The sequence below is a fragment of the Astyanax mexicanus genome, chromosome 9 (assembly GCF_023375975.1).
Source record: "Astyanax mexicanus isolate ESR-SI-001 chromosome 9, AstMex3_surface, whole genome shotgun sequence".
In the NCBI taxonomy this organism is placed as follows: Eukaryota; Metazoa; Chordata; class Actinopteri; order Characiformes; family Acestrorhamphidae; genus Astyanax; species Astyanax mexicanus.
This window is the reverse complement of record NC_064416.1, coordinates 16443677-16457550: the sequence shown is the minus strand read 5'-3', so window position 1 is coordinate 16457550 and position 13874 is coordinate 16443677. Positions and strand designations below refer to the sequence as shown.

Here is a 13874-nt window from a genome sequence, read left to right as displayed (position 1 = left end):
AAAACTCTACGGTTTTGCTATAATATCAGCAACATATTGTATAAATGAAGATGGCATTTGTATCTGTTTAAAATCATTTAATATTCTACTCCAGTAATCGTTTCCAGCTCACTATATTACAGAATGTAACCTAATTTCCAAATGATTTATTCAACTCACACAATTCACACAATTACCCAAACACAGTACGGCAGCGAGTTTCACTGATACCCCCAAAGCGAAAGAGAATCATACATCACAGTGCACCCCCCCACATCTTTCACACTCTGACCCCCCGTCTCCCTTCTCTACACTCTCGGCCCACCGATAAAAATAAATTGTTATGGCAACTATAGCGCTGAATTTTTCATGGTTCATTAGATTTATGGAGGACGTTTTGCTCGTCTGATGAGCATATTCTTCACCGGCACTTCCACAGCAGCCCATCGCCTCGTGGCCTTTTCAGAGATGAGAGATTTGATAAGATGATTACAGGTTTCCATGGTTTCCCCTACTGATGATGCAATAAAGTCAATCAGTATGTTTGTGTCTCAGGAGCTGGAGAGCCCTCGCTGGATAACACAGAATTATCCTTTTCACAGCCACACAGACAAGTGGATATTAAACCCCTCACTCTCCCTCAGTCTCCCTTTCTCTCTTTCTCTCTCTCTCTCTCTCTCTCTCTCTCTCTCTCTCTCTCTCCCCCTCCCTCCCATTCTGTTTCTCTTTGTCTGGCTCCCTCACCCTGCCTTCCTCACAATTCTATTCAGGGTGCTTTATTGGCATAACACTTCTCAAAACAATGCTCCAGTTCTCCAACATTGGGTTTACAAAGTTTTTGGACAACGCTGGAACACATCACCTTTACTCCACCCACGGCACATTCCACATATATACACACTTTCTCAGTGTACAGTACAAATTCTAGTTTTATTTTGAACAGGGAGAAAGACAGAAAGAAATGGTCACCGAGAAGCAGTGGTTTCCTCTTAAAGTTGTGGTGTAGACCCTTATTCCCCCTCTAACCCAACACCAAGAAGTTGAATAATGCTCAACCAATTGAACCACCACTATAAAATCCCACTTTCCATTTACCTAAACAACATAAAAACCCATAAGCCCCACTCCAAGCAAGATAACCCCCCAAACGACCTTAACAAAAAAGGAAGGCCTGCTACTGGGCATGCTGGGAGCCAACCTGTGAGCTCCTATGCCACCCCTCCTTGTCCCATATACCTGGCACTACCACAATATTTTTACCAAACAATGTTGAAAACAAAGTCATGTGCTGTAAGTCGCTTTGGATAAAGGCATCTGCTAAATGCCTTAAATGTGAATGTTAATGTCTGTGTTTGTTTGTGTTGTATAGCTACCATCGTTCTTAATGAGTTGAACTGGACTGAAGCATTGGAGGATGTGTTTAAGAAGAACCGGGAAGAGGACCCAACTTTACTCTGGCAAGTGTTCGGCAGTGCTACTGGACTTGCCCGCTATTACCCTGGTATGCTTTTTTCTCTTCTTGTGTGAGTGTGTGTGTCTCTGTGTGTATGGACCTACATAGTTAACCCAAATAGAAACCAGATATTTTCTATATTGGCTCCATGTTGGCCCCACATGAACATGCCCACCAGGATCTGTAATGGGACTGGGAAGAGTTGTACAATGAACTGCAATAGATCTTAATGGAACCCATGTAATGGGTGGGCTGTAATGATGCGGCTCATTTAGAAAGCATAACTGGCTCCCAGTATCTACATACTTACAGGCCGACTGCCAAACTGATTGATCTACTGAATACCTAACCAAACACGCAACTGAATGATCAACTGATCACCCAAGTGATCCCAGCCAGTAAATAGACTGACCGATCAACCAATGTCCAACATCCTACTGACTGCCCAACCAATTAGTCAACCAGCTGTCTAACTCACTAATCAACCAACCTCCCACCCAATCGATGAATCAACTAACTGTTTAATGGACCATACAACTGGGTGCCTGTACGATTGTCACACAACAACCTGGTATCTCCAAAATGGAAACTTCACAGGCTCTTAATATCAAAAATGTTTCAGTGAATTAATTCATTCTATATGTCTACAAAATTCAGATTATCAAAAAGTAAAAACTGACCATATATGTCCAAATGTTTAACACCTTTCTTTTGAATATATATTCAGCTATTTTAAGTTGAGCTCATTGCTGACACATATGTGCAAATGCACATACAGGCGCACAATTTATGTAGCCAATACAAGTCTCTGAAATGGAGGATCAAGCGTTAATCTGTTGGCACCATGACTAATCCCAGGCATGGGCTAGAAGGTTATAAAACCCACGACCACCTACTGCTCAGATTATTTTACATTTTCACAGGTGCCTATATTTTTTTACATTTGCATAGTACTACATATACAGTACATATAAAATAATTTCACAAGTGTTCATTATATTACATTTGATACTTTTCCACTATATTTTACTCTCCCACTAAAAATCAGATCTGTGTGTGTGTGTGTCTATTCTGTTCTATTCTCTGCCTGATCTCTCTGCTGGCATCTACTTGCAGCTGATGAGATGATTTTTTTTTTTTTTCTTTCTCAGAGCTGATTTCATTTCTCTGAGTAGTCTCTGGCAGAAAAAAATGACCCTTTATGTCTTTGTCTGAAATGGGGGCTGATCCAGCCCATAACACAGCCCCACTATCTCTAATTGGTAAACATGGCATGTGGTCCCAGCTCAAATTACACTGACATTTTAATATCAAATTATAATGTCAAATATGCTAGCAGCTCAGCAGAGGGCTTACTGAAGCCTTCCGAGCCCTAATGGTGATGGAGTGAGAAGTAATGAAGCACTCAATTCATTTTGATTACTTTCAGGTTCACAATTGAAAACTCTTTAGTTTAAAGTTTGCATATAAATTGTATATTAGGGTAAAATCTCAAATTAAATTCAGACAAAATAAATATTGAATTTTAGAGGCATGTGAAGAGCGAAGTTTGTATGATTTTTGTTAAGTATGAAGTTATGAAGCTGCACTTATAAAGCACCTTTCAACAAACTCAAGGACACTTTACAATCATCACTCCGCACACACACACACACATGTTGTTAAGCTATCAATAAAAGTATGTTATGCTAGTGCACTGTTTATATGAGTGTTATGATGAGCCACAAGCAATACACGTTAAAGTGACTCAGTGAGTGTGTCACTCATAAACACATCTCACCTCTTACACTCATTGGCTTACAGTCAACCAAAACAACCAGATGCATCTGAACACGGACTGGGCTAATAAAACACATTTCCTTAAATAGTTACTTACTGATTTTTCTGCATGTGATGAACACTGGACAACTCCTCCAGAGGGTCTCAGTCCTGTTCTTGGTGGTTCTTGGACTGCAAACATTATACTATATTTAGCTTACCTCGGATGACAGCTGGGAATTGCATCATACTTGATTCAATGGCATTCACGTAAAATATGTTGATAATTTTACACTTCTTTCTTAACTTTCTTAAGTTGTACATATAGCAATGATCATTCAGGTCTTAAAGTGGTCCCAGACATTCATTTACCTCCTGGTTTTTTTATTTTTATTTTCACTGTTCAGGTTCCATTTGAGAAAATAAAATATGTTGTAAAATAAATATTATAAAATTGGTGTTTGGGTGCTGAGGGTGAAAAATCTGTAACACTCAACATTGTCTGATTCACCAGGGAACAAATACATACACTGCTTGGCCAAAAAAAAAAAAGGTTACACACTCTAATATATCATTGGACCGTCTTTAGCTTTGATTGCGGCACACATTCACTGTGGCATTGTTTTAATAAGCTTCTGCAATGTCACAAGATTTATTTTAATCCAGTGTTGCATTAATTTTTCTCCAAGATCTTGCAGGATTAATGATGGTAGAGTCTGACCACTGCACAAAGTCTTCTCCATCCAGCACATCCCAAAGATTCTCAATGAGGTTAAGGTCTGGACTCTGTGGTGGAGAATCCATGTGTGAAAATGATGATCTCATGCTCCCTGATCACCTCTTTCACAATTCCAGCCCCATAAATCCTGCTATTGTCATCTTGCGATATGGCCGTGCCATCAGAGAAAAAATAATCCATTGATGGAATAACCAGGTCTATATTCAGTATTCAGGTAGTCAGCTGACCTCATTCTTTCAGCACATACTGTTGCTGAACCTAAACTTGCAGACCAACTGCAGCATCAACCCCAGATCATTTATTTAACTTAAATCCATGTGCCGATTTTTTTTGTCCCGGCAGGGTATGTATTTAAAAGCTACAATGCATGTCCTACGTGTATACTATTGCTTTTACCACTGTTAATGAGTAGAGCAGCCATCTTGGATTTTGAACTCTGGGTTGGTGAGGCTCTCTATACTTTCGATTGAGAAATCCGGCTTTGCAGTTGAAATCTACTTGGAAATCAAAAATTCTGACCTGCTGCTAATCAACTTAATCAACAAAAAGATCTTCCTGAGGTAAAAGTAGTCTGTTTAAACATGAAACCACTGAAATATGCAGTGCAAGGGAATCCTCCAGGACTGGGGTTGGAAAGAACTGCACTGTACTGTGAAGTTGTGATGAATAGCTTTTTTGACTATGTTTAGTCATTCATCAAATAACCCTATATAAATCATAACCGTATCTGTAACCACATAATAATTAGTGGTAATTACTCTCAATGAGTGAAATGATGAGTATGTTTCTAGATGACTCTAGATGCAAGATAAGAATCGTGTGTACAAATAATGTTTTGTTGCTGCTGTGTTGACAGATCCATCTATTTAACTTTCTAAATAATGCGGTTTATTCTGCATTATGTAGCGCGTCTTTATCTTCAGAATTGTTTTCTCATACATGTTAATGTGTAGCTTTATGCAGGGAAATGTGAAGTGCGAAGACCTACTAATAGGGCTGAATTCATACCTCGCTTGTCTCAGAAGGTGTCAGTGTGTGCGATTTCACATTTAGATCAGACACATTTAGATTTGAAACATTTTATTTATGGGAGCGTCACAAGATTAAAGGGTGACTTTCTATAATTAGTGGAACTGTGATCTCTGCTCTCTACTAGAGAACCTGTCCTCAGACTGTGATCTGAAACGCAAACAGTTTTTAAAAAACTGTTTCTCCTTAATTTGCATGGCAAACTACCCCACACATTCACAAGGACTTCCCACTATGACTACTTATGCCCCAAAATTATTTAGAATTGGCCAATTGTGCTCTCTCAGACTCTGGCTGCTGATGACAAATATCATGATCCTGGATTTGAACTGATCATCGGACCATAGAGCCTTAGTCTGCTGGGTCTCTCAGAGCCACAACTCATAAGAAAATATTCTTTTTAAGTTTTCTTACCAAATATCTGACTTAAACACTGATTGCTGTTGGATAATGTCTTTGTCACATGAGCAATATCATGCATGGTGTGTTTTAAAGCCTTTTCTCATCCATATCATGCATATGAATGTGTAGCATTATGCAGGAGAACTACATATTACTTCACACTTTTTATCTGTCAAACATGGTGGTGGTAGTGGTGACTATCTGAATTTGATAGAGCCATTCTGCTCTCTACAAGAAAATCTTCCAGAAATGTCAGGTCATCTGTTCTTGATCTGAAGCTCAAGAGAAACTTACAATAAAATTATTAAAGTTTTTGAGTGGCCTCATCAAATTACTGACTTAAACTCTGTTGAGATAAGGCACAATAGCAGGATGTTAAACAGACAGTTCTCACTGCTAAAGGTGACACATTGAATTGTAACATTTGGGGGGACAATATGTGTAATATTATGCACAAATGTGACTTCATACCTTCATACCGGCATAATACTAACTGTAAAACATGGTGGCGGAAGTAGTGAATGTGCAAAAGAGGCAGATGTTATTGCTCTAGGTGTTAAAATGTTCTAATTCAGTAAGAGTTCTAATATACTAACCTTTATTTTCAGTAAAATCATTGTTATCTTCAGAATTATTGTTCTTCAGATAGTATTATACTGTGTAACATTAAGCAGGAAAATGTTGGAGTGTTAAAACTGACTAATTTGATCTTTAATCTTTAAAAAATTTAGTATGTTGAGATATATTGAAACACACTGTCTGACCTCTGTAGGAAGAAAATGAAGTGATTTATTTATTTATTCATTTTCACTTTTTTTATACAGCTTCTCCTTGGAAGGATGCCAGGAAGACACCAAGTAAAATCGACCTGTACGATGTCCGTCGCCGACCCTGGTACCAGCATTTTACACTTCTGTTTGCATAAGTGATGTGTTGCACTCCTTTTCTCACTGAATAATGCAGAGTGTTACTTAGACACATAGTCACTAGAGAAAAAAAAAAAAAAACATTTTATATCAGTAGACTAATAGAATAATACTTGCCAAAAAGAATAAAGAGAAAATTTGCATATATTAAAATTAAGAGCATATACACGCATCATCAAAAATTGATGCACCCAAGAGGAAATGTCAGATTGCAATGCTGTTTGGAAGGAAGATTACTTTTGATGGTTACTTTGAACAAAAATTATAAAAATTGGTTTGGGCAATATTTTGAGTTGGGGAGATGGAGCTGGCCATGACATAGCATCTACATATGTCTTAATGGCAAGATTTTAAAATAACAGCAGTATGTGGATGAGCATTGTTCTGTTCGAATAGGGCATGGGCAATAGTATAACTGTATTATTGAACTGTCAAAAGTACTTGTAATGAAGACAAAAAAGGTAATCAACTTCATTCCAAAATTTTGTTACACATGCGTTAAACATTATCTCTGTATTCAATGAAAATGCTTATTTATTTATTGTTCCGAGTAACCTTTATCTTCCTTTCAAATCATGTTGCAATATATATTGATTTTACCAAATTTAAAACCTTGGAATATAATCAAGAGGAAGATGGATGATCATAAGTCATCAAACCAAGCTGAACTGCTTGAATTTTTGCACCAGGAGTAAAGGCATAAAGTTATTTAAAAGCAGTGTTTAAGACTGGTGGAGGAGAAGATGCCAAGATGCATGAAAACTGTGATTAAAAAACAGGTTTTTCCATCAAATATTGATTTCTGAACTCTTAAAACTTTAGGAATGTGAACTTGTTTTCTTTGCATTGTTTAAAGTCTGAAAGCTCTGCATCTTTTTTGTTATTTCAGCCATTTTTCATTTTCTGTAAATAAATGCTCTAAATGACAATATTTTTATTTGGAATTTGGAAGAAATGTTGTCCATAGGTTATAAAATAAAACATGTTCAATGAAAATGTTCAATTAACTCAAACATATACCTATAAATAACAAAATCAGAGAAACTGCTTCAGTGGCTTCGGGTCTTTTAATTTTTTCCATATATATATGGTGTAGATTCTGAGCAGTTCTTCCTGTTGTTTTATTCAGGTATGTACAGGGCGCTGCCTCTCCTAAGGACATGCTGATTCTGGTGGATGCGTGAGTGGATTTCATATTAGTATATTATCCCACATCAAGCCTTGTCTTGCTTCAATAACTGCCATCTTCGCCTTTGTCTGCCTCTAAAGGGTGCTGTGACTGATTGAATGGGGCTCAGGTGTTGTGTGTACTTGTGTGTGTGGGTGTGCGGGGGGAGGGGGGGGGGGTGTGAGTGTGTGAGGGTACCCTTGCACCTATTTGCATGTAATAGGACATCTCCCACCTGCTGTACAATATTGTATATACCTAGTATGGGCAATTGCTTTAGTTAAGTTGCATAATGTTGCATATGTTAACAAAGTTGTGAAAGAATGATTCCCATCTGTCTGTGTTTGCATATTTGTCACAATACATTTTTCAGATCCTCATATTTAAAAAAAAATATATATATATATATATTTATTTAATAATAATAATAATTTCTGTTCTATTCTAGAACCCAAACATCACTTGGATACATTTTCTAACAGTGGAACTAATTCCTTAAATGAATTCCAATGTTTACAATCCCATTTATAATACATTAAGATAAATCTGAGTGAGAGAGAATATCGTCAAATGAAACTTGAAAATCCAAAGAACTGCAGTCCTGGCTCTCCTCAGATAAAAAGAAGAAAACATAAGTAGTAATATTGGAATAATGTTTTGATGTAAACTGATCTGTTGAAAATGAAACATCTCATTACTGCTGGCTAACACAGCATTTCAAAGCAAAAAAATCATCATATCAACTGTCAAACATGGTGGTGGGAGTGTAAGGGTGTTTAAGAAGATCCTCAGGTCAAATTTATTAAGTGAGATCAGTTAATCTAGACCCATCCAGGCTTGATTTTTACCTAACCTGCAGAACCTTAAAGGTCTAAATGCAATATTGCTGTAATTTAAAGATATTAAAGTTGTTTAAAAAAAAGCTGTTCTTAGATTTTTAGATGAAACACAATGAGAGCTAATATCTCCAGCTTGTGGAACTTGTGGACTGACTTGGAAGAATGTAGAAATGACTTATCTGGAAAGTCAGATAAGAACCCTGTTAAACATCTAAAAGGAACTGTGGGACTGTCTTACCTCAGATACAAGGACAACAAGACCAATAGGAATATAAAGACTTGTCTTACATTTGTCAAAGAATTCATGGCAGTATTTGGAATATTGTTTCGTGAACAGATGAGTTGAGAGGGGAATGTTATTACTGCCTAGAACATGCAAGCTGTAAAACATGGTGAAGGTAGCATGATGTTGTGGCGGTGCTTTGCTGCTTCAGAATTGATGGAATCATGAATTCAGCTTTTTACCACAAAATCCTCCGGAAATGTCCAGTCATCAGTCCATGATCTGACACTAATGCGAAATTGGATTGTGCAGCAAGACAACGATCTCTAATGTCTGTGCTGTTCTGGATAAAAGAAACTTGTTTCAGCTGATTGAGGTTTTGAAGTGCCCTATTCAAGGGCCTGACTGAATTCCTTGGAGATGCTGTGACATTTGTTGCTGCTAAAGGTTGCTGCTAAAGTTATGATCAATAAGTGACAGTCTTTGTTCAGCATATTTTCTGTATCTAATTATACATTTTTTTAATGAGGATCAAGAGCCATTTAGTGTAGGACTGCATGATTTGTAATTTCAGCATCGTCATCACAATGTGTGCATGTGCTGTAGTTGCGTCGTAGGATGTGTAATGTGCTCAGGGTTAGGCCTGCCAGAATAACTAGTTTTTATTTGGCAACATATTGTCCCTGAAATAATTGTTAAAAACTATATTGTTGTAATTTTAACACCATTTGAAGTCCCTGATATGATGATAATATAATTTAAATAAAACGTAAATAAAATACAAATATTGTTTTTAAACATAGTCAGTCATTCTGGATTTTTTTTTAGTTCTTCTTGCTAAGAAAAAAAAATATATAATTTACAGTATTAAGCTCCTGCATTTTTAATCCTGTACCTAATATCACTGTTTATACAGTACCAGTCAAAAGTTTGGACACAGCTCTTCTCATTCAATTTTTTTTTCTTTTTATATATTTTTTTACATTGTATTTTTAATTTTAAATACATTAAAGTTAAACAGGAACAAACTGTCGCTGTCCAAAGAAAAACAAGTATCTCTAAAACAGCAACTTTACAGGACAGAGAAGAAACCTTCTAAACTGTCAATGGAAGAAAGTTTATTTCAAGTCATTTAAAGTATTTCTGTTGCTCTGTTTGTGAAGACATTTTGGCACAGCGTAAGGGACAGTTTCTCTTCAACTAAAAATCGACAAAATTGAGATACTGGGTTTTGATTGGTCAGTAACTATATGCAAAATTATTTAGTGAATGAAAAGTTGCAAATTAACCAGAATATGTTTTATACTTATTCTTTTTAAGTACCACATTTGGCTTTAAAGGACAGATCTGCACACTCTTGGTGTTCTAATCTCAGTGTCTTCATGAGGGAGAGTCACCTGAAATAGTTTTCTCAGCGTCTTGAAGGAGTTTCTGGAGGTGCTGAACAATAGTTGCTGTTTTTCCTTTATGCTGTGAAGCTCCAGCTCATCCCAAATCAACTCAAATCACCATCTCAGTTCATCAGGTTTAGGTCTGGGGATTGTGGAGGACTAACACTTTTTTTACTACATAATTCCAAATGTGTCTCTTTAATTTATGTTAATTTACAATGTAGAAAACCATTGTATGTGAAGGTCTGTTGACTGGTACTGTGTACCAAAGAACAACAACATATTGCAATGTTTTTTTTTCCCCCAATATTGTGAAGCCCTAATATAAGTGTGATAAATTTTGACGAAATAGAGAGCGTCTAGCTTTTTTATATAGGGAATAATTTGTTCTATTATTTGTTTGCTGTTCACATTCTATGTTGTCTGTTTATTCCAAACTATTCCACCCATACAAAACCCTGCTGCAATCAATTGTTTCTGGCCTGTAAACATGATTCTGATTCTGGTGATGATTCTGTGTTTCAGGAGCGGCAGTGTGTCTGGATTAACTCTCAAACTCATCCGAACATCCGTCAGCGAGATGCTGGAGACGCTCTCTGATGATGACTATGTAAATGTGGTGAATGTAAGTGTTATACTCTGTGGGTGTGTGCGTGTGCATTAGTATGTGTGTGTCTATTACGAGTGGAAATGCTTTGAAGCATCTTGACTCATCGTTCTGAAGGTGTCAATTTTACTAAGTTGATTGCAGCATATTATAATTGATTATGATTGGTTTAGAATAATTTCCAATAAAGTACTCCCCATTTTCAGGCCAAAAAAATGTGTATGTTGCAGAATCTGAAGATATTAAGAATTGAACACATACACTGGTTAAGCTGGACCCAGTGTTACAGTATATTTCTTATAGCCATATTTGTCAACAAAAAATTAAGAGACCACTTTAGTTTCTGAATCAGTTTCTCTGATTTTGTTATTTATAGGTTTATGTTTGAGTAAAATGAACATTGTTGTTTTATTCTATAAACTACGGACAACATTTCTCCCAAATTTCAAATAAAAATATTGTCATTTAGAGCATTTATTTGCAGAAAATGGCTGAAATAACAAACAAAGATACAGAGCTTTCAGATCTCAAATAATGCAAAGAAAACAAATTCATATTCATAATGTTTTAAGAGTTCAGAAATCAATATTTGGTGGGAAAAAAACTGTTTTTAATCACAGTTTTCTTCATCTTGGCATGTTCTCCTCCGCCAGTCTTACACACTGCTTTTGGATAACTTTATGCCACTCCTGGTGCAAAAATTCAAGCACTTCAGCTTGGTTTGATGGCTTGTGATCATCCATCTTCCTCTTGATTATATTCCAGAGGGTTTCAATTTGGTAAAATCAAAGAAACTCATAATTTTTAAGTGGTCTCTTATTTTTTTCCAAAGCTGTATTTTTAAAAGTTATTCAATCAATCATTGTAATAATATTCTTTTTAATTTTTTCGGGAGTTCCCATTACAACTCGTGTATATCTAGCATAACCAGCAATCCATAATATAGGCCCAGTTGTGTATTCTGTATATATTTATTTATTTATTTAAAAATATTCAGAACTATACCAAAATAATGTGATCAAATGGAATATGTGCGATATATGGGAATGTATCATGCATTGAATCATATCCTGCAGAATTGAAACTCAATAAACCCCCATGGTATCTATATTCCGGGCAATGGAAAGGTAACGTCGTTGCAGATGGAACAGGAGGAAATGGATTTGTGGATTTATTTATTTATTTAATATTTTTTTATGAAAAAGGGGATTCATTCAGATCTGAGCACATAGAGTCTGGCTATATGCACTCTATCAGTGCTGAGATGGCTATATTTAAGTTGCATGCCTGTGTGTGTGTGTCCTTGCATGTGTGTGTGAGAGAGGGAGAGTCAGAGAGAAAGACCAGGAGAAGGATGGAGGTAAAATAATGAAATATGGATCGGGCTCCAGCTTGCCACTTGAAAACAGGCTCTTAATGAAAAGGCAGCTTGAGCCGGTGTGTGCGCTGAATTGGAGGCGCGGGGCCGGAGCGAGTGCTGAGAGATCAGGCGGAGAGCGGCCGGAGGAAATGCCCATCTATCATTTCACTCAGAGAGAGCCTGCGAGCCCCGGTGGCCCTGCGGCAGCCGGAGCCCCGAGTCCTGCAGGATTAATCTGAGTCTGCTTCCCCTCTCTCCTCCACTCACAGCCGGGCGCGCTCGTCCATCCGTCACACTCTCATTCCCAAAGCCGCCCCACTGATATTGCTTGACAGATCCGGCGAGCTTATTGGAAATTTTACCACCTTAGCAGAGAGAGGCTGGTGTTGGGAAGTTTGCGTTTCAGATGTCGCACCTGTTTCGTACACGTCTTTGATAAGATTAGGGAATTTTTCACCCTTTTCTTTTCTCCTTTCCTGGAATTTAGCAGCATTTCCATTCACTTTGGAGCACAGTGCTCTGACAAAGGATAAGCCATCTGAGATCTGTCAGCTGGATATGCTTGATGAAACCTGTATGTGTGCATGTCTGTGTAGATGCATAAAAGACCTACAGTCAGATGTAAAATTGATCACAGGTTCTTGCTTGCTTAATATTGATGAGGCAGATTTACTTCTCCCTCTCAGCAGTTGGAAACTAATTAGTGTTAGTTATGGGCTTAGTAAAAACTTCAATACAAGTTTAACCAGTCCACTGCTGTCTGGACTTGGTGGTGTGTTTATAAGTGTGTCTGTGTGTGTGCGGGTTCGAAGTACAGATTTGAGATGAACAGAAACAGAATGACCAGTAGTATCTTTTTAGATTAATACAGCTCTGGAAAAAAAATAAGAGACCATTTAAAAATTCTGAGTTTATTTGATTTTACCAAATTGAAAACCTCTGGAATATAATCAGGAGGAAGATGGATGATCACAAGCCATCAAACCAAGCTGAACTGCTTGAATATTTGCATCAGAAGTGGCATAGTGTTATTCAAAAGCAGTGTGAAAGACTGGTGGAGGAGAACATGCCAAGATGCATAAAAAATGTAATTAAAAACCAGGGTTAGTCCACCAAATATTTATTTTTTTAACTCTTAAAACTTCATGAATATGAACTTCTTTTCTTTGCATTATTTGAGGTCTGAAAGCTCTGCATATTTTTTTGTTATTTCAGCCATTTCTCATTTTCTGCAAATAAATGCTCTAAATGCCAATATTAAGAATAAAACAACAATGTTCATTTTACTCAAACTTATACCTATAAATGACAAAATCAGAGGAACTGATTCAGAAAATGAAGTGGTCTCTTAATTTTTTCAATGCTGTGTGTTTAAACTTTAATGTAGTTAGTTTAGCTTAAAATACCAACTGCCCTATTAAAAGCCTCTCAGAGGCTATTTTGGGTAGTGTTCTTCTTGGTGAGAAATTGTTGTTGACTACTCGACATGCCTCTATAATGCACTCAAAGACATTTTTCCCTGACATTTGACAAACTCTGAGAGGAGGTGCATCGTTAGACTGAGGAGAGGGACGTATGAGGGATACGAGGGACACTAACAGCTCAGTGATATAGTATATGCAGGCTTATGTGTTGCCTCTAAAGGCAGGGCTACTAAATTGTCAGCACACTGCAAGAGTTTCCCAGGGTTTCCACCTCTTGGTTGCCAGATTTATAACCAATCAAGCATTTGTGGTATAAGTTGGGATGTCAGATTTGGCATTTGGCAACATATAAGGGTGCAGGATCTACTGTTAGCATTCAGAATTAAATTCCTATATTTTCTTCTTGATGCATTATGTATTAATAAAGATGGAAATAATATTTGTAGACTTCTGTGGATTAATTATAGTCCTATTAAAACTGAGTGGAGCAGTTTCCCAGACAGGGATTTTGGCACTTTGATTAGAGATTTTCCATTAAAAGGAAAACATAGTACACTGTAAACACAATTAGTTGAA

The 13874-nt window shown here is 37.0% G+C and overlaps 1 protein-coding gene across 3 annotated transcripts in view; it reads left to right on the top strand.

The window, feature by feature from the left end:
- Window positions 1–13874, top strand: part of LOC103044147 (voltage-dependent calcium channel subunit alpha-2/delta-1) — a 172238-nt gene that overhangs the window by 84527 nt on the left and 73837 nt on the right. For all 3 annotated transcript variants that reach the window (XM_049483429.1, XM_049483427.1, XM_049483428.1), the window contains exons 7-10: window positions 1349–1480; window positions 6185–6254; window positions 7416–7466; window positions 10433–10532. In XM_049483429.1, the coding sequence (XP_049339386.1) occupies window positions 1349–1480; window positions 6185–6254; window positions 7416–7466; window positions 10433–10532 (353 nt within the window). The remainder of the gene's footprint in view (window positions 1–1348; window positions 1481–6184; window positions 6255–7415; window positions 7467–10432; window positions 10533–13874) is intronic.